The sequence below is a fragment of the Dama dama genome, chromosome 5, assembly GCF_033118175.1.
Source record: "Dama dama isolate Ldn47 chromosome 5, ASM3311817v1, whole genome shotgun sequence".
NCBI lineage: Eukaryota > Metazoa > Chordata > Mammalia > Artiodactyla > Cervidae > Dama > Dama dama.
Window position 1 is genome coordinate 79878405 of NC_083685.1, and position 21292 is coordinate 79899696.

At 38.9% G+C, this 21292-nt stretch overlaps 1 protein-coding gene across 1 annotated transcript in view; it reads right to left on the reverse strand.

Annotated features, from left to right (window-relative positions):
- HSF5 (heat shock transcription factor 5) overlaps positions 1-20511 on the reverse strand; it is a 47324-nt gene extending 26813 nt beyond the window's left edge. The window contains exons 1-4 of the mRNA XM_061142628.1: positions 19875-20511; positions 12864-13238; positions 4183-4280; positions 907-1428 (exon numbers count right to left, since the gene is read on the reverse strand). Of these exons, the coding sequence (XP_060998611.1) occupies positions 907-1428; positions 4183-4280; positions 12864-13238; positions 19875-20511 (1632 nt within the window). The remainder of the gene's footprint in view (positions 1-906; positions 1429-4182; positions 4281-12863; positions 13239-19874) is intronic.
- Positions 20512-21292: the final 781 nt, after the last annotated feature.

A 21292-nucleotide genomic window follows, 5' to 3' on the forward strand; every position in this document is an offset into this window, starting at 1 on the left:
CTTAAGAAAAAACGGCCCAGGGGCTTCACTCACTGTCCAGAGGTTAGGACTCCATGCTCTCACTCCTGAGGGCCCAGGTTCAATACCTGGTTAGGGAACTAAAATCCCACAAGCCACGTGGTGTGGCCAAAATACACACACCGCTGCCAAAAAATTATCTTGTGAAGCTCTAAAGATGAAGACATTTTCAACTCCATTAAAGAAAAAAATCCAAAATGAAATACATATATATCAGGCTAGGATTGAGAAAAAAATACTTAATCACAAAAGTGATTTTAATTTGGATATACTTTTATATTTTAGAATGCGAGTTTATTCATTTTCTGGTCATAAGCTAGCAGTGATAAAGGATTATTCTCTACTTTCGGAATATATCTCTCAAACCAGAGTCAGAATTCTACTTTAGGAATGAGAATATTAGCAAGGAAATTCACACGCAATATGCTCTCAAGTCAAATTAGAATCCAATAATGCTGTAAGAAAGTATGAAAATACTTCCAAGCATCTCTTTACCTCCACGCTACAAATGGCCAGGAAAGTCCTGATGTTATCTATGAGATAAACCATCCATCTAAGAAGTGGAATTTAATCAGGCAGGCACACCTAGTCCATTCAAATTAAGTTTGGAAGTGAAACTCAGAGGATGTTTTTAACATGAAAATATTGGTAAATCTTATACCACAGTGCTCATTCAAACCATAACATAATGAGAGCATGCCTGACAGTTCAGGTTACTTCTTTCTGAAATGCTTTGTGCAGAACCACTGGGACATGATCCTTCCGGAAAGCATAATGAACTCGTATTAAACCCAAATAAAACCAGGACAAAGTCCCCACTAAAACAGTCCTTAGCAAGAAGCACCAGGTACCTCTGAACATTACTAGGAATTTTTCTTTGCCTCTTACCTGGTGTGTGCTGAATGGTAGCCCTTCCTGCACAAACACTACTGAAGATGGCGATGGATTATGACTCAGCTGCTCCTTCAGTTTGATGTGAGCTTGCTGGTTGATTGCAGACTCTTGCATTGTAGTATTTTCAACAGGCTGAGCTGGGTGGATGGTATAGATGTACTCAGGTGACTGTGGTAGAGAGCAGGTAATTGCCTGTTCTGTTCCGACCACAAAAGACGTAATATCTGAACCTACAGGAGTAAGTGGCTCCAGCTGGCTAGCCTGACTTGTGGAAGATGGATTGCTGTTGTTTGAATTAGCTAGGATATGTTGGCCTCTACTAGACTGGGATGTTGAGCACTGATTCTCAACGGGCTCCACCTTGACCATCTCCAATTTAGGGGAGGAATGCAACTCATCTACTATCTGAAAAACAGCCTCTAGGTTTACTTCTGTCTTTTTATTTTCATCAGTAGCACTGCAAGGCCAATTAGAAGGCAGAAATTCAACTGGATAGGAAGACTGCATTGGAGGATTCTGGGAAAAGAGAAAATAGGATTCTTTGGATAGAAAATCAAATATGAGATTAAGGAGGAAAGCAAAAACATTTACGCTGATGAACGCTAAACATAAACAAATTAAACTTGAAGTTCACTAAGAAAACTTGAATGCCAGTCAAGTTTTCGGCAGTGGTACCTTTAACTCTATTGTTAGCATTAGCACACGAACTATTATATGTCAACCACTATGCTAAGTTTTAATATTGGAATGGATCAATAATTCTCAGGGTTAAAGTACACAAAATCAAAAACAAGCTATAGTATCCAAATACCTATTTGCTGATAAAATGTCTATGTATCAAATTCTATCAGAAAGGTTGACAGACAAAAACATACACTGTTTTAGGAATGTAGTAAGGGAATAAACACAGGCTGCTCACAAGTCCGCCAATGCTTCAATAGATTCAGGGGGAAATACTGATATTCTGTTCCAAATAATCTGGGGAAAAAATGGATGGAATATCGAATGTCCTTTCTTGAGATTATTTTAATACTAAAACAATAGATTAAAATAGCTGTCACTTTTAGACTGATATCGTCAAGATGTATTCTCTTATACATAGTACTGTGCACAGTTACATCTGATGGTAAACAACCTCAAGCCATGAACACAGAATGCTGAAGAGTAATGATTAAATAAAATACGTACTGAGTTGTTGCCAAATGCAGAGTTTTGCACAGAATAGGTATTCAGTGATTGTTTGCTGACTATATCAGGTTATAAACATAAGATACAGAAGAGTTATAATTAAACAAAATAGGTAGTGAGTCAATGTCGCCAAACACACTACAAAGATTGCATCAATAATTCAAAGGCCAATAATGCCAAATAATGTAAATATAAATGGCTTAAACATCAAGCTACTGTACTACAGCTGTACACCATTTATTGAGTTGTTACTACATGCCAGGCATACACAAAGTGCTTTCTGTACATTATTTCATTTAATCCTCATAAGAGGTCAATGAAATGTGATAATCTCCATTTCCAAATAGTGGAACTAAAGTTCAGAGAAACTTTATAATTTATTCAAAGTCACAATGAAATAACTAACCGAGCCAGGTTTCAAGCCTAGGTTTGCCTGACTCCAGAATTCTTGCTCTTAACCATTACAATATACGAACCATTCATGCACAGTCACCACATCTACAATCCAACAAAACTTAACTGCAATTATTTTCATAATGGCATCTGAAATACTTCCCTTTTTTCCATTTAAAAATTTTATGTCAGACTTCCCTGGTGATGCAGTAGAAAAGAATCCACCTGCCAGTTCAGGGGGACACGGGTTCTATCCCTGGTTCAGGAAGATTCCACCTGTTGCAGGGCAACTAAAGCCTGCATGGCATGACTACTGAGCCCAAGTGCTGCAACTCCTGAAGCCCACGAGCACAGAGCCTGTTCTCCACAATGGGAGAAAGTAGAGCAATGGGAAGCCCTTGAACCATAAGGAAGAGTAGCCCCCACTCGTCACAGCAGAGAAAGTCAGTGCAAAGCAGTGAGGATCCAGCACACCCAAAAATAAATAAATACATAATTTAAAAAAAACTTTTTAAAATAAAAGTTTTATGTCTACTTATCTCTGTTTTCCTACAATCAACATGTATTGCCTTTGCAGTAAGAAAAAGTCTTTAAAGATGTTTTAAATAACTTATTTAAAACATAATCAAGAAACACCAACAGAGTATCTCTAGTATGACCCAGGTGAGAGAATGCCTGAAGCTACAGATAAGAGCATCTAATTTGTGAGACAGACATGTTCTTCCAGTGAAAATGAAACAGCTAGACTAACATGCTTGATGATATCTGCATTAAATATGTCCATTTAAGTCCCCTTTACCGGATTCTGTACTCTCCAAACAACAATCTGATTATAATTTGACTTCCAATGTACATTTTCTAAATTAAAAAAAAGAAAAAAGAAATGCTCTTTTGAGTACTGGAATGCCACTAGTAAGCTATTTTTTAAGAATGGAAGCTATCGTGATTACATGATATCAAAGGAAAATAATTCCAATCTTTAAGCAACTGCAACATAAAAATACAAACAGGATTTAATTTTATCCTAAAACTGGTAGTCTACAACATTTAAATCAAAGAAATTGTTTCCTAATAAATAATGAGAAAATGATTGAAATGTGGTGTTTACAACATGGGGGCTTTCTCATTTTTTACATCATTTTCCCTTTCTCCTTTAAAAAAAAAAAGTAATTATCTGTGCTATCTTGGAAGGATCTGTCATTTGGTGATTTATATACTTTTAGAGCTTACCTGGAAAAATGAATTATTTTACCACTGTATTCAGTTTTACCAACGCTGACAGTTAGTTGAACAACATTGTTTCAACTAACTGACAGCAATGATGAAAATGTTCTGTGCGCTATAAAATTCGGTAGCCCCTAGCCATACGAAACTATTAAGCATCTGAAATGTGGCTAGTGACTAAGGAATGATTTTTAAATTTTATTTAATTATAATTAATTTCAATTTAAATAGCCTACATGTGGCTAGTGCCTAATAATAGGCCCAGAAGTGTAGGCCTGGAAGAATCCTCAGACATCATTTACATCTCTTTTTTTTTTTTTAGAATTGAGAAAAACTGAGGCCATAATCCACAGCTTACCTCTGGCTACTCATTAAGATAAAATTACACGCTGAAACTCTGCGTGGTCAACTGGCCAACCGTACTGTTCTTGATGCAGAGAATGTCCACGGCTCCCAGCCTCTTACCTGAAAGTAGTTGCAGTGTGCGTAGGAAGAGGCAGTGGGGCTGACACAACTACTGAGCGCGTCCATGTGCGTGGAAGGCGAGCAGCACTGCAGCACGGCTGGAACAAAGCCACACAGAAAAGCTGTCAACACACATAAACCTGCAGCCTTCAAGGCGCTCCTCTCTTTCAACCTGGAGCAAAAACTTGCAAAAGTTTTCCTTTGTGGGTGCAATATAATATATTTAGTCCGATGAGGTGCCATTATTTGTTGAAAACAAACAGTAATAAAGCAATATTAAAAGTCACTTAAAAGGGTCATTTCTACTTTTATAAATGAATCCTTTAGCACATAAGTATTTTGCTACATTTCTAACCAAACATTTATTCTTACTGAAAGTAGTAATTTCCTTTTATTGAAAATATCAGAACATATTCAGAATTCTAAAATAATTATTTCAACCATTTTAACAGTAACAAACATTAGGAGGAAAGTGTGTTTTTAAGTATAAAATAAGTATAAAAACTCTCCAAACACTCCTACTGTATATATAATGCATCCAGTGAAATCTATGGAAAAAAGTGTTTTAATCATTTAGCCAAGTGGTTAGGAACTCACACCTAGAGCCAGACTGTCTGCCTTTGGAGCCTAGTTATATAAACCTGAGGCTTCCCTGTTGGCTCAGCGGTAAAGAACCTGCCTACCAATGCAGGAGATGCAGATTCCATCCCTGGGTCAAGAAGACACCCTGGAGAAAGAAATGGCAACCCACTCCAGTATTCTTGCCTGGGAAATCCCAAGGACAGCGGAGCCTGGCGGGCTACAGTCAGCCAATGGGGTTGAAAAAGAGTCAGACACGACTTAGTGACTAAACGACAAGAACATAAACTGGAATAAGATCAATTCCTTTGGGCTCCATTTCTGTATCCTACTATAGAATAGGAATAGTAACAGTACCTACTAAGAACAACACTGACATACAGTAAGCAATCAGTATACAAATAGCTAATCATTTTAGTTAAGGAAATACATTTTTTCCAAACTTCCTCTTTATAGTTAGGATACCATGAAAAGACTGAATTCTTTATACTGGTATACTCATACTTACAGTGAAGTTAAAGTCATTCAGTCGTGTCTGACTCTTTGTGACCCCGTGGAATAGTCCACGGAATTCTCCAGGCCAGAATACTGGAGTGGGTAGCCATTCCCTTCTCCAGGAGATCTTCACGGATCTTCCCAACTCAGGGATCAAACCCAAGTCTCCCACACTCCAGGAGGATTCTTTACCAGCTGAGCCACCAGCGAAGCCCAAGAATACTGGAGTGGGTAGCATATCCCTTCTCCAGCAGATCTTCCCAACTCAGCAATCAAACTGGGGTCTCCTGCATTGCAGGCAAATTCTTTACCAGCTGAGCTACCAGGGAAGTCCCCATACTTACAGATGCAGCCTTAATAATTGGTTGAGTCTCCTCTTTTCCAGAGAGAGAATCTCCAGAACAAATGAGAATCAGTTATAACATCACACCTTTGGATTAAAGAGAGTATGACATTTACTGAGCACCTAACATATTCCAGGCACAGTCCAAGGCCCTTTACATGTACTGTCTCATTTAATCCAAACAACTGAATGAGATATTAACATTACTTTACAAAAATAAGGAAATGAAAGCTCAGGGATGTTAAAAAATGTGCTGAAAGTTCACAAAGCTGATAGTGACAGAGGCAATCATCAAACTGCAAAGTACGTGCTCTTCAATGTATCATGATATTTCCCTAATCTTTCTTCCTAAAATGTAATACTTTAATTTTACTAGAACTCCACTTGTGGAATATTTTTAAGGTGTCTTTATTTACAGGTGGCAACATTTTTGGTCCACATTTCTCATATTCTGAATATACTAGTAAAATTACTAAATAATCTTATTCTGTAATCTTTGAAGTAAATTAGCCTAACAATTGCAAAAATTCATCAAAATGCTTCCCTTTTTATCCATTACTGACCATGGATTTTTAAAATGTCACAAGTTCATAAAGGTATAAGAGAAATATTTTATTATATCATGTGCATTTTAAGGCATTAAATTTTACACATGAAAATAAAAAGTTAAAATAATGGATAGAATTCTAGTTCAAATAAGAATATAAGGGTTGATGTTTTCTGAATTACATAATTTTAACAATTCCAGTGGTTAAAAAAAACAGATATTACTAGGATGGCCACATAAAATTCAAGCAGCTGTCACTTCCCATATCCTTGGAGATTATTCAAATACACAATTTAAAATTTTTGGATTGGAATTTGGTTTCCCAGAATATTTAAAAGCATAAATACCCTGGGAAATAAGTTAAATCCAAAAAGCTAAGGAGGGGTCTGCAGGGTTTGCTGAAACTGAAAAAAACTGGGATGATCTTTTTTTCCAGTTTTAACAGCTAAGGAAAACTGCCCCCTAGTGGCAGAAAGGACTCAGTCGGGGCTGTAGATTTTCTCTTAGCGCGTGTGTGTGCGCTCAGTCATGTGGGGCTCTTTGTGAACCCACAGACTGCAGCTCCTCAGGCTCCTCTGTCCATGGAATTTTCCAGGCAAGAATGCTGGAGTGAGTTGCCGTTTCCTCCTTCAAGGGATCTTTCACCCATCAGGGCACCATAAAAGTGTTTTGTTACAAATAAATCAATGAAAGGTATTAGCTTTATTTTTCCAATAGTGCTATAATCAATCTGACACCACTGTTTACCCATTATGAATAGCTGTTAAAGTGTACCTTAAAGTAAATTTCTTGAAAAAAAATAGGATATACAACAATAAAATACAACATACAAGTGAATATATTAATATATAGTTGATAGCTGATTTGGTATCTAAGGAAACAGCAAAATAGTGACTGTCCTTTAAAGTGTCCAGTTGCAAATAGAAAGTAGAAAGGTACCTGCATGAAGAAAGGGAGGTGAATAGGTAATCCAAAAAGACTCCTCAATGGCTATTTCCTTACCAGTTCAGTCCTACTTCATACACTCAACAAACCAGAACAAAGCAAAGTATTAATAAGTTCACTGCATATGAAAATCTAGTTATAAAAATACAACTGTGTGCTTCATACATGACAAATTAATCTAGTGTGTATTAGGAATAGGAAAGCACTGTGAAAGTACTAACACTTCTAAAACTGAGTTTATCACTATGAAGACACATTCATCTCCATAAAGATCCTTCAGTATCTTTCTGAAGGCAGTGTTCATTTAAGGCACTGAATCGCATGTAGAATAAAAAGCTGGAAATAGTGAACAATTTCTATTTCAAATATAAGAGTTGATGACATCTTTTATGGTAAAAATAGATTACTAAAAATTTGTCTAAAGTTAAAAATTTTCACATCCACTATGTTAGGAAAACAAGTTCATACACTTTTTCCAATGTAGGTAATTCAAATTTATAATTAAAATGTTTTGGACTTGAAGCTACTCTGGAATAGTACAGTATCAACAGCGAAGAAACACTCAAAAGGAAAAATATCCTAATAGTAAAGTTAATTTCAAGGTAAGTTACTACAGCAACTAGAACCTCAACATCTCCTCATCTACAGTGAGGTAAAGAAATGGTATTCAAGTCTATAACCATAAGAAGTCAAAATAGAACATATTATTGTAGAACCAAGTTCAGAGCACCAATGGCCAAAAGGTGGAAGCAACCCAGTGTCTATCAACAGGTGAACTGATAAAATGTGGTCTGTAAATATAGAAATTTCAGAAAATTATTCAGCATTTAAAGGAAGGAGATTTTTACTCATGCCGCAATATCAATGACTCGGAACAAGTGAAAGATGATAATCACAAAAGGACAAATATATGATTGCCCTCATATGAGGTTCCTAGAGTTATCGATTCTTCAAGACAGAAAGCAGGACGGCAGTCGCCACAAGATGGCGAGAGGGGAATGTGAAGTTAAGTGTTTATTGGGTACAGAGTTTCAGCTGGGGAAAGACGAAAACGTTCTAGAAAAGGATGGCGGTGATGCTAGTACAACAATGTGAATGTATTTAACGCCACAGAGCTGTACACTTAAAAATGGCTAAAATGGTCAATCTTACATGTATTTTACCTCAATGAAAAGAAAATAAAATATAATTGTGCTTTTGCTTAAAAATCCTTCTAGTGTATCTATGCCAAGTCCCTCTCTCCATAAGAACAAAATCAGACCTCACCAGAGAAACTGACAATACAGGCTCCCAGAGCATCAGAAAGTTCTTATAACTTCATATTCTATACTTGTTTATGTACATTATGTAGAATGAAAAGCCTAAAGATCAAATGTTTAAAATTTAATGTACTTCAAAACAGTAATAATCAACCTTCTTTGCCCAAGAGTCAATTCAGAAAATTTTTTAAATAATAAAACACATGCACCTTCATGAGAAGGGTATATTCTTATAAATCACTTCAGTCAGCCTTTAAAGTGTTAGTAGCTAGGCTCATCTGAAATATAGATTTTAAAATATGTTATCCTTTATATGTAAATATAAAGTTTTTAAGTGTTTTAAATCTATTCAAATTCTATACATTAATTCATTTAATCCTAGACCCAAACAATTATTGCCACGTTTTGGAAAGGGAAATTGAAACTGAGTGACATGAAATAATCCACAGAAGTCACAATGTCCATCAGATGACTAACTGCAAAGCTGAGGCTAGAATTACTTCGTTTACTCAATAAATATTTACTGAGAGCCCATGACGGCCAAGCATGCACCAGGTGCGGGGGATACAGGAATGAGTCAGACACAGCTGCAGACGGAAGGCCCACTCCAGCAGCTGGATGGAGTCTGCCTCTCTGCTCGACCAGAGGGAGTCAACAGCCCAGCGTCAGTGCCCCGCCATCGGCAGCACAGAAGCCGAGGTCCCTCGACCAGTGTCTGTCACCTACCCTCTCTGGAAGGAACTGACTCTGGGGAAGAGGTATATCAGAAAAGAGTCTCTCAAAAGGAAAACAAAACAAACCAAATGTCCTCTCTGTATTACAAGCAGGCAGGCGGCAGCAAGCAGAACATGACGGCCGAACAAATGAGCTCGAGAGAATTTGCCTAGATGCGGTTCCTAGCGCTGCCTGTGCTGAGCTGTGCTTCTGCGTCTAATCTCTAAAATGAGGATGACTACATCCCCTAGCTTACAAAGTTGTTCTGAGGATTAAATGAATTAATACTTGGAAAGCACTCAGCATAGTACCTGGTCACAGTGACTGCTACACAAATATGTTACATAAAATACGAGATAAAGGGCAGCTACAAATCACCAATCACTTCTTTGAGCTTAAAACTTAACTTGGGGAAAAAAGTCAAAGTTAACTTTGAATCAGTTCAGCATTAGAACATGAGTCAAAGGAAAACAATTCCTCAATACAGGATTCTATATATAAATATGAATATACTAATATTCTTATGTATGTTCAAATACATACAGAACGAGCAAAACAAAAAGGTCTAAAATAAAGTTTTTTATAAAAAAGAGAAATTAAATTATAGTAGCACCCTGAAAGCAGCATTAGAGAAGAAAGCTGAATTCAAGATCAGGCAAGACTAAAGAGAGTCCACTAATGGTGGATCTATAACATTTTGTCTTTGAAGAAGGGGTAAGAGTGGAAAAAATGTAAACGAGTTAGGCAAAGAAAACAGATGCTTCAAGAGAGGAAAGACAAATGTAAGAAATCAGTCAGGTGAGTCCATTTATGAGTCAGTCTGAGAGCAGTTTTTTATTCTCAAAGTTTGGCTTTACTAGAGAAATAATTTACGAAATATTACAAAATACAAATTTTACTGGTTATACCACATGAAGACCACATCCAAGTTTATTTTCAATATAACTGATTTTTAAATCAAGTTGAGTATTGTTTTTTTTTACTAAAATTTGATCCAAATCTCAAGTCACATAGTTTACTTTGAAAGGATTATAAAAGTATGACCATTATTCCAAAATTAGTTACTTTATTAGGATTTGGAGAGCTGGATTGAGAGTGATTATTATCCTGCCTCTGAGAGTAGTATTCTACTTAACTTTGGTAAAGTCATTCGTGAAGCCCTTCACAAACAGGTATTCACTAAATATTGGTTAAACTGCTCACTACGTTTTGCCTCCTTCACCTGAGATTTGGAGGAATTAAGCACTTACTTGTACAGTTATTTCTTTGGCATTTTCTTTTCCTTCCATAGCAGGTCTTTTGTATTTAACAATACAACTTTTTATTTCTATAGTACTTCAGAATGTTCAAAGCAATTTTGCCTACATTATATCATAGAACTACTCTATATATTAGAATTCATCATGAAATCATGAGATTTTTCTTTTTCTCATAACCTCAGAACCTTCACAGTAATTTCAATCATCCATATCAAAGAAGACAAAACAAAAATTCAGATAATGCAAGATTCTATTTCATATGCACTCTATAGTATCAAAACATCAGCAGCACTTGTTCTTTTAATGTGTCTCTTTCCTAGCCCTTATCTTGGACTCCTGGAGACAATTTTCAATGTAATTATTAAATCAATAAATTTATTTATAATTTAAATCCAAACTGACACAAAATATTTTTAAATGACATAGATCCTAAATTGTAATAATTTAACAAATAGTACTTTTATAACAAATAATATTAACTATTTGTAGTATTTTCTAGTAACATACAACTAGTTCTCATAAAATTTAGAACTAGGAGTTTCTAAGAGGATTGTTCAGAACTTGGAACACATTTTCCCATAGAAACATCATCATACAGGCTAGTCTGGCTCCTAAGCCAGACTATAACCATCCGTACCTTAACTGCAGCACTAACAGCAATATGGAACCTAACCGCCACATCTAATATGTACATAGGAAAATTTCTCCAAAATTCCAAGTTAGAAGGCCAAGCACATTTCTCTCTCTGTGGTAGTCCTTCTAAATTTCAACTCCCCAGAAGTTTTTGAGTCTTTAGTAGTGTAGAGGAGGGGCATTTAAAGGAGGTGAGGAAAAGAAAGAGAAACATTCATTGCTAAAAGGAAGAGAGACAGGGGTGTTGTCCAGTAAATGGGCTACAGCATGTAAAGCAAGTATAAGAAAGACAGACTGTCTCTCTCTTATGTGTGTGTGTATATATTCTATGCATTTAGGGAATGCAGCCAAATTATAATTTAGATAGAAATGCCTAATTTATTAAAATATTGATTAAAAACCCCTCAGGAAAGATCTGACACTATTTGTTGCTATACATAAGATATATAACATAAAATGTCATCTAGCTTTCAAGATCACCCAGATATTTTTGTTCTTCAAAGAATTAGCTGAAAGTCTGGGGAAAAAAAGAATTAGGCCTCCACTTTCTTTATATATAAGGTTAAAAAAAAAGATTTTTTAATTTCTAATAGGCAAATAATTAGAAATGCTGTATCATCTTACTCCATATAATTTCTTCCCTTTATCCTTCTCCATCCACCAAAACAGTAGCAGCTCCAAAAATCTATAAAACTCAATCTAATTTAACCTCTGGTTTTATTATTTTGATATTATTGAACTAAGTGCTTTGAGAAAATAAAGCAATCCCTTTTACTGTCTGTAAAATTTAGGTAGACTTCAATGAGCCAATAATACATAAATATGGTTGGATATTACCAGTATTGCTATAAATGGAACAGTTTTCAAATTTATAGCTTTTAAAAGACAACCAATCATTTAACCCCCTTATCTAATTTACATGCCTCCCACTTATTTTAGTTTTTGATTTCGGCCTGCCTGGGAAGAGTGGTCTAACAAAAATACCGCTGGAGACTGCTTCCAGCTCTACTTACTTAATATGCCTACACTCTTAGTTCAAAGGGCAAAGGACTGCCCCCTTTTTTCTCTTCCTGGTCTTTTCCGAAAGCCTTGACCCTTGACTTTTTTCTATTGCCCCTTTTCACCATTCTTTGTAAACACTAATGAAAACACACATCACCTCTATGGTGCTTCTGCAAAACAATAAATTGTTTTTAACTAAATAGTAACATTATCATTCTGCAAAAATGTATCCTCACAAAGACATCCCCTGGCCCCAAGAAGCCAAATGCATGGTCACTATCACATGGATTCCCAACGAGTGGCCTGAGTTCTATTGGCAGGTCTTCCATGCCCTTGGCTGGGCTCTAGGTCAGTTGTCAGGCTCTTCTCTCAGCCACTCCCAGCTGTTCGCTGGCTGAGATTAACTCTGCAAGGACTGCATTGCCAAACCACACCATTACATTTTTATTAAAAGAATATAATTTAGTCTTAAGAGATGGTGAGTAGGCTCTTTTATTAAACTTCATTACTGAGATACTAAGATAATTTCATTATGAGGTAGTCTCACCTATATAACTTTTTAATATAAGTATTTTTTTCTAAAAGAAAAAACCCACAAAAAACTACTACACCAAGAACAGTGTTATACCAAGATCTGGTGTACTAAGTCTTACCAGAACATATTTTGAGGATACCAAAGTTTCACTAAAAACACACACTTCTATGTGCCAACAATTTTTACAGCCTTTAAGAACACAATGAAATTTCACATATTGCTAAAAAAATGAGTACTCATGAGAAATCTTTGACATTTCTTAGATGCATATTCCTATTTTTTCTTTATGCATACAAAAATGCATTTAAAAAATATAAGTTCTCATTATCAAGTACCTTAAAAGAAACCACTGAACTTCAATTTCTCATACCTGTTGGATAGTAGGCTTGGGAGTACTGCGCTGAGGGTGTGTAGTTACTGTATTTTTGGGAGGAGCTGACCATTGTTTGAGGACCTTGCTGAACGTGTACGGATGTGGCACTGGGCTGCAGGGTATACGTGACCTCAGTTGGAAACCTCTGTAGTACAGGAAATGGAACCCCTTTATCTGAAAAAGTGGGAGACGTTTCCACTTGTCCTGGGTGCATTCCAAGAGAGTTCTGCCATGTTCTAGGAGGGATCGGGGTCCGATCTAAACCTTTCAGAGGAAAAGTACTGTGGTTGTGGGATGAAGTTGATACGTAGGAGTAAGGAGACAGACTATCTCGCCGGAACGACCGGTGAAATTGTCCTACAGCCACTGGTCCTGTATAAAAGAGGAAGAGCACATTTACTAATTTTATATTACACCACCAGACGTAGTAAACCAAAAGTCACAAAATACACACTACTCTTCACTTGTGAATATGCTGAGTTCCCAGCCATTCTCAACATGACAAAAATTTATTGGTAAAAACAAGTTCAGAATACAGAATATGAAATTACAAATATAATGCTAAAAAAATAATCAAACAAATTTTGTTTGGTTGTCAATATGATTGTAATAAGAGACAAAGTGGCCAAACTCTAGCATTAAATCAAAGGTTAAATGTCATCTTACCTTTCACCTCAACTGACTGACCCAGATTTTCCCAATCAGTAAACTATCAGTATTTCCTAGAAGTTTTTAGAAATTCCATTTAGTCTTTCAAATCACTTAGGAAACTTAATAATAGGTACAAAAATAAGCACTCAACCATATTCATGAAAGATATAAGTATGGAAAAAATAAAAATTATACCACAAAAAGAAATTTCATGTTCTTCGCTCCCTTTCAATTTTTAAAAAAAATTTTAGTAACAATCTTTGCAGAAAAGTCAAGCTTGGAAACTCTGACTTGTTCATTCCTGAATCAAAAATTTTCCATGGTCTCCTTTTCTTCAGGCTATCTCTAGTCCCTTCCTAGATATCAATCAATCTCAAACGTTGATTTACATTTGAATCACTTGGAGAGTGTTAAAAATCCACACACTCAGGACAAGAGATTCCTAGATTTGCTTTTTCTTATCTAACAAGGTAGAAAGGAATTAATCAGTGGAGATGAGGAAGAGAGAGAAAGAGCAATACTACATAATGAAGAAAAGGAAAATATAAAAAGCTGCAAGCTGAACTTATTTTAAAGACTGTGGTTCTTGAAGATAAAAGTAGCCTAATTTATTCCTAGGAAGGATTTTACCTATTAAATTACATGGTTCACAAAGCCTTTTCAATTTGTTTTTGTTGTATTAAACTATATCTATATAAATAAAATAGATATAAAAACTATATAATCTATAAAACAGAGGTAAAGTCTAATTTATGTGCTACTCATCTGCTAAAGATGGCACTCACATACCTACTTTTCCAAATATTTAAACCTGTTATACATCTTTTGTTCTAGTATTCCTATAATGTTTGAGTTCTTCTAAAGAATGAAGCATTCGTAAGTGCTCATAACCACTTCTGTTTTGGCACTGCCTGATTCAAATTGATTTTGCTCAAATAAACTCTTAAAATTTAAAAAGAATAAAGCATTAATGCCAAAAATAAGCACACACAGTAGTTTGGGGCAGATGTGTACACACGGCTGTATTTAAAATGGACCTGTCCTGTCGCACAGGGAACACTGCTCCATGTTACGTGGCAGTCCGGATGGAAAGGGAGTTTAGAGGCAAATGGATGCATGTACATGGATCACTGAGTCTCTCTGCTGCTCACCTGAAAGCGTCCCAACACTGGTAACTGGCTATACTCCAAAATAAAGTAAAAAGCTTAAAATAAGACACAAAAAAACAATTCTGGAAATCAAGAGCTAATGGAGAAAATAATCTAATGGACAAAAAAATCTCATTCAGAAGATTAAATTAAGTATTTAAATGATACACCTCTTAAAAACTACTTTTCTTTAAAATACAAAATAGTTTTTATGCTGACTAGCAAACACATGTATACACACTTTGAACTACCACTGACAATTCTTTGCTTTAGGACCTAAAGAAACATTTTTTTGTGTGTGAGATCCCAAACTGCCCATCACTTGTTATTTTTTTTTTTTCTTGGATGCTAAAACTTTATATTGCTAGAGTGTGGAACAGCTCACTAACCCTTCTTTACCCTCTTTAAGGTTAAGTGTTGATGAATTTTCAGACTGTCAGTAACAACAGATAATTAAAGAATACTCTACCCTGATTTCTCAAATTCTAATTTAGATCTGAATTAAAATACAATTCTACTTCTACTATGATAAATTCTGAGTGATGCACAAATATTTAAATATTTTAGATGCTCCTGATGTAAGGACACAGGACACAAATTAGAAGGATATATATTTTTTTTAATTAAGAACTAAAACATGTTCAGCTCTTATTCTTCTGTTAGAGGTTACTTCGTAGGGTACTAGTCTACCAACTTTATAGAACAACACCTACATGTCTTCAGGACATCTAAGATATATATTTGGCAAAGCTTAAATCCAGGATCCTAAAAATGTAAGGCAGACTGAATTTCTGTTGTTCTTTCTATTCCATCTGTAAAAGTGAATCTGAGCTAATCAGTCCCCAGGAGAGAAATTGCCTCTTTCCCAAAACTTGGTTCTTGAGAGTTAAGTTTAGAAAGCTTTAACAAATATTATGAAATAAACTGCCAATAAAAACAAGATAACAATAGTAGGCAAACAAAAAAGGAAAAACACGTGACCCTCACATTTCTTATCAAGTACAGAGGATAAGAGGGTTGGATGGCATCACCGACTCAATGAACATGAGTTTGGGCAAACTCCGGGAGACAGTGAAGGACAGGGAAGTCTGGCATGTTGCAGTCCATAGAGTCGCAAAGAGTCAGACACGCCCTACCAACTGAACAACATTCTCAGAAGGTGAACAGGACAACTAGCTCAATAGACCTAGGTAAAAGAACCAGGTCCTAACACAGAGGATTCTACTGTAAAAGAGAAGTATTTAAATCAGAAGCTGCAGTAGAACACAGAACACAAAAAGGAAATGAAGAAAGAGCAGTATAGTCAGGCATATAATCAATGCAAGAATTAAGCAGAATAAAAATTAGTGAGCCTAAAGAGAAGAACCAAGGACTTAGAACAGGGAAATAAAGCAAAACAAAGTTGGACCTGTATTCTTAAACTTAGAATTACATTCCACCCAAATCAGTAACACAATTTCCTAGTGAACCAAGTCTATGTTGTGGACAATCCACACCTGACACATTTTCTATACATACCAACAGGCAGAATGTATGAAATGTATGAAAACTATGATAATGGAGGTATATATGAACTGATGGATTAGCGATACCAAAATTAGCTATGAATTGAATTTATGTTTTTCAACAAATAATCTTTAAAATGCTGACCAACTGAACTATAAGTGAGGAAAATCAGATCCTACATAGCCCCTGTGCTTCTTCAACTGAAATGAACTCTATACTTAAACTACAACTGGGTGTAGGATAGGGCAGGGAAAAAAGAAATCAGAGAAGAGGAAAAAGTGAGCAAGAATTGGTCTCTATGTATGCATGTGTGTTTCTTTCTTTGAAGTAGTGATCCTGTTTTTCCCAAGAACACATTGTCAGTCTTTTCTCCTTATGCCCACCAGATACACAATCTGAAAAAACAAGTATCTAAATGAATGCCAAGGTATTGTATCCACTGCCTTTCTCCCCACCAAAATCAATGGACACTGCATGGAAGTAAATGTTAAATTTAAATGTAAATGTTAAATGTAAACGTAAAATTTAAATGTTAAATTTAAATGTAAATGTTAAAAGTAAATATTAAGTAAAGGCTTAATACTCCTTTAGAATTCCTTTAGAACATTCCTATGCCACTGTTACTTTTCCAACTAGTTCCTAGAACTCTAACCTAATCCCTTATCTTCTAAACTCCACAGATACACAACCTAATCCATCTTCTAAATTCCAAATGAAGATTGCTCATTCCTTACCCTGGGCTCACATTAAACTGAACACTGTGTTACTTTCATTTGTATATTTAAAATTTTCCCATAACTGAAAAGTAAGCCAGACACTTTTATGCTAAATCTCTGTTAACATGATGAAAATGTCTCTATTACTCTCCTAGTTGAATGTAAAGAATGAATTCTCATTATTATATCCTGTTGCTTTCTTGGTATGCTGCTGCACATCACCCACTCTTTAAACAAGGAAAGGGAATACTGTCACCCTCACCTTCCTGGAAGAAGGGGGAGGGTATTAGAAATCAAGTTGAAAATAATTTTAAAAGTCAAAGTAACTTTCTATCACAGAGAGTTTTTTAAGTTTGAGTAAACATAGACTTGCATGTAAAGATGGGCATAATAAAGGACAGAAACGGTATGGACCTAACAGAAGCATAAGATATTAAGAAGAGGTGACAAGCATACACAGAAGAACTGTACAAAAAAGATCTTCACGACCCAGATAACCACAACGGTGTGATCACTCACCTAGAGCCAGACATCCTGAGTGCAAAGTCAAGTGGGCCTTAGGAAGCATCACTATGAACAAAGCTAGTGGAGGTGATGGAATTCCAATTGAGCTATTTCAAATCCTGAAAGATGCTGCTGTGAAAGCGCTGCACTCAATATGCCAGCAAATTTGGAAAACTCAGCAGTGGCCTCAGGACCAGAAAAGGTGTTTTCATTCCAATCCCAAAGAAAGGCAGTGCCAGAAAATGTTCAAACTACCGCACAATTGCACTCATCTCACATGCCAGCAAAGTAATGCTCAAAATTCTCCAAGCTAGGCTTCAACACAATATGTGAACTGAGAACTTCTGGATGTTCAAGCTGGATTTAGAAAAGGCAGAGGAACCAGAGATCAAATTGCCAACAATCACTGGATCATAGAAAAAGCAAGAGAATTCCAGAAAAACATCTACTTCTGCTACTATGCTAAGCCTTTGACTGTGTAGATCACAACATACTGTAGAAAATTCTTCAAGAGATGGGAGGGAATACCATACCACCTGACCTGCCTCCTGAGAAACCTGTATGCAGGTCAAGAAGCAACAGTTAAAACCAGACATGGAACAATGGACTGGTTCCAAATTGAAAAAGGAGTATGTCAAGGCTGTATATTGTCACCCTGCTTATTTAACTTCTATGCAGAGTACATCATGTGAAATGCCAGGCTGGATTCCACAAGCTGGAATCAAGATTGCCGGGAGAATTATCAATAATTTCAGATATGCAGATGACATCACACTTACGGCAGAAAGTGAAGAGGAACTAAAGAGCCTCTTGATGAAAGTGAAAGGACTGAAAAAGCTGGCTTAAAACTCAACATTCAGAAAACTAAGATCATGTCATCTGGTCCCATCACTTCCTGGCAAATATAGAAGGAAACAATGTAAACAGTGACAGACTTTATTTTTCTGGGCTCCAAAATCACTGCAGATGGTGACTGCAGCCATGAAATTAAAAGACACTTGCTCCTCGGAAGAAAAGCTATCACCAACCTAGACAGCATATTAAAAAGCAGAGACATTACTCTGCCAACAAAGATCCATCTAGTCAAAGCTATGGTTTTTCCAGTCGTTATGTATGGATGTAAGAGTGGACCATAAAGAACGCTGAGTATTGAAGAAGTGATGCTTTTAAACTATGGTGTTGGAGAAGACTCTTGAGAGTCCTTTGGACTGCAAGGAGATAAAACCAGTCAATCCTAAAGGAAATCAGTCCTGAATATTCATTGGAAGGACTGATGCTGAAGCTCCAATACTTTGGCCACTTAATGCAAAGAGCTGACTCATTAGAAAAGACTGATGCTGGGAAAGACTGAAATCAGGAGAAGAGGATGACAGAGGACAAGATGGTTGGATGGCATCTCCGACTCAATGAGTCTGAGTAAGCTCCGGGAAATGGTGAAGGACAGAGAAGCCTGGCATGCTGCAGTCCATGAGGTCACAAAGAGTCAGACATGACTAACCAACTAAACAACGACAAAATACAGACTTACACATAGAAACTTTTTTCAAAACTGAAAGACTGAAGCCAACAGTGAAAATTTCCAAGGCTGTAAACACGAGCTTTCTAAAATCATTTTTAACTAAAAGCGGACAGTTGTAAAAAAAAAAAATTTTTTTTGGTTTTACGTGTGTCTAATCGTAACACCTTAAATAGGCATTGGTTCTAATCAGCTACTATGAAAGAACTGTTTAGCCAATTCATTCTACCTATGAGCAATACCTGCTAAAAACAGGAATATATATTATTATATTTATGCTTTCAAGTTACATAAATAACGCCTACGGTTCTACACATTACTCCGGAACCTACAATATGATCACTGTGAGAACACTTCTTCTAAGATTTCTTAGATGTGTCAATGGGTGGAAGACGGCATGGCTCGTCAAGGACACCCACTCAAGGTACCTTGATCACCACTTTCCCTGGGCTGGCATAAATGTTCTACGTTCTCTCGGCTGTGACTGTTCCTTCCCACCTTGACCTTTGCCATATCCTCACCCTGTATAGGAACTCTGTTCTGCTTCCTATCAGAACGCAGGAGCCAGTTCTGTTTCTTCCAGACCCAGGGCTTCAACAAAGGCCTACTTATTTTTAGGTGTTCGCTGTGAAAAGACCGGGTCTCGAGAAGATACATGGCGATAGAGGTTTAGAGCCCACGAGGGTTCCGGGAAGACTCAAAAAAGCCAGCCTAACGCGGAGGTCCCCGTGACCGCCAGTGGACACAGAAGGGCCTCAGCGTCCATGGGCCCCGTCCAGGAGAGGTGCTGGCGGGAAGGGGGCCGATGCCGGGACCGCGGCCGACTTCTCGGGAAGCACGGCCGACAGCGGCTCCCGGGCGCTTCCCTGCCACCGCCAAGGAAATGCCCGCGGGCGTGGCGGTTGCCCCCTCGACGGCCGAGCGCCCTGCCGCTGGCGGAGGGCAGACGAGGAGGGACGGGACTCACCCTGCGTCTCCGGCCGGGGCCCCGAGGGCGACGGCGGCGGCTCCTGGTGCTGCAGCGGGGAGGTGGAGGCCGAGGCCGAGGCCGACGTGATGAGGAGCCTCTGGAAGCGGTTGGGCGGGCGGCAGGGCACCTCCAGGCCGGCCGCCAGCTTGGCCTTGTTGGCGCTGGTGAGCCTTTTGAGGTGCACGAGCAGCTGCGGCTGGTCGCGGCGGAAGTGCGGGCTGTGGAAGTGGTGGAGCGGCCCGTCGCCCGCCGGCCCGCCGCCCCCCGGCCCCGGCCCGGGCCCCGCCGCGCCCGGCCCGCCCAGCACCACCTTGCGGAAGCCGTAGAGGTTGAGCTGGCGGATGAAGCTGGTGAAGTTGGTGGTTTTGAAGAGCTCGGGCTCGGCCCCGGCGCCCCCCAGGCCGGCGACCCCGCCGCCGCCGCCGCCCCCGGCCCCGCCGCCGCCGCCGCCGCCCCCGGCCCCCGCCCCGGGCGGGCTGAGCAGCTCGGCCTCGAAGAGCGGCTGGTCGATGAGCAGCCCCTCACCGCGGCCGTCCCAGCGGATCGAGCGGTACCGGGGGCTGTTCACCAGCCGCCACAGCTTTGCGGGGAAGTTGTTGGGGTTGATGGGGGTGGAGAGCAGCGCCTCCTCCATCGCCCCGCCCGGGCCCTGGGCCTCGCCCCACCGAGCCTGGCTCTCCCACCCCGTTCTCGATCTCCCCCCGCCCCCCGCCGCGGCCTTCGCTCCGCCCTGCCCCCTCCAACCAGCGCCCCGCCGCCTCGGACCCGGGGACCGTTGGCGCACGAGCCCCGCGCGGCGCCCTCCGGCGCGACCAATGGGGCCTCGAGTTGCCGCCGCGCGCTGGCGGCGCGAGCCGACCCGCCCCTTGCGCCCGGGCCACGTGCACCGCGGAGAAGGCGTTCTGGCTCGGCGGCCTCCTGAGGGAGCCGGAGGCTCTGGGGCCCGGGGCCCGCGGGCTGGTGTCGCGTCCTGCAGAGAGATCCGCCTGGGTATCCGCGGTCGAATGCGGAGACCCGTGAACTTAACCGCGACCGGCGTTGGGCTGTGGGGCTTTAGAATTCAGGAAGTGCCAAGTGGGTGATAACAAATCCAGCCATTCTCAAGAACAAATTCTATGCTCTTATTAGTCCTAACAGTTGAAATTGCTTGTCTCTCCAAATAAAAATGCCAATGACGGTATATAGTACCCTGAGCGCACAAATTCACCTTTTAAAGAGTAGCATTTTATCTGTTCTGAAATATACTCTTTTCAACCAATGCTTTGCTCAAGACCATTTACCCAAGGTGGAAACAAAACAGGGGCCTATGAGGAGGGAACCGAGCGAAGATAAGTATAATCCTGTGTGCCTAATCAACCAGCTGGTGAACTTTTAGACAAAGAGAAATAAAGCTCACATCAGATGGGACCAAATTC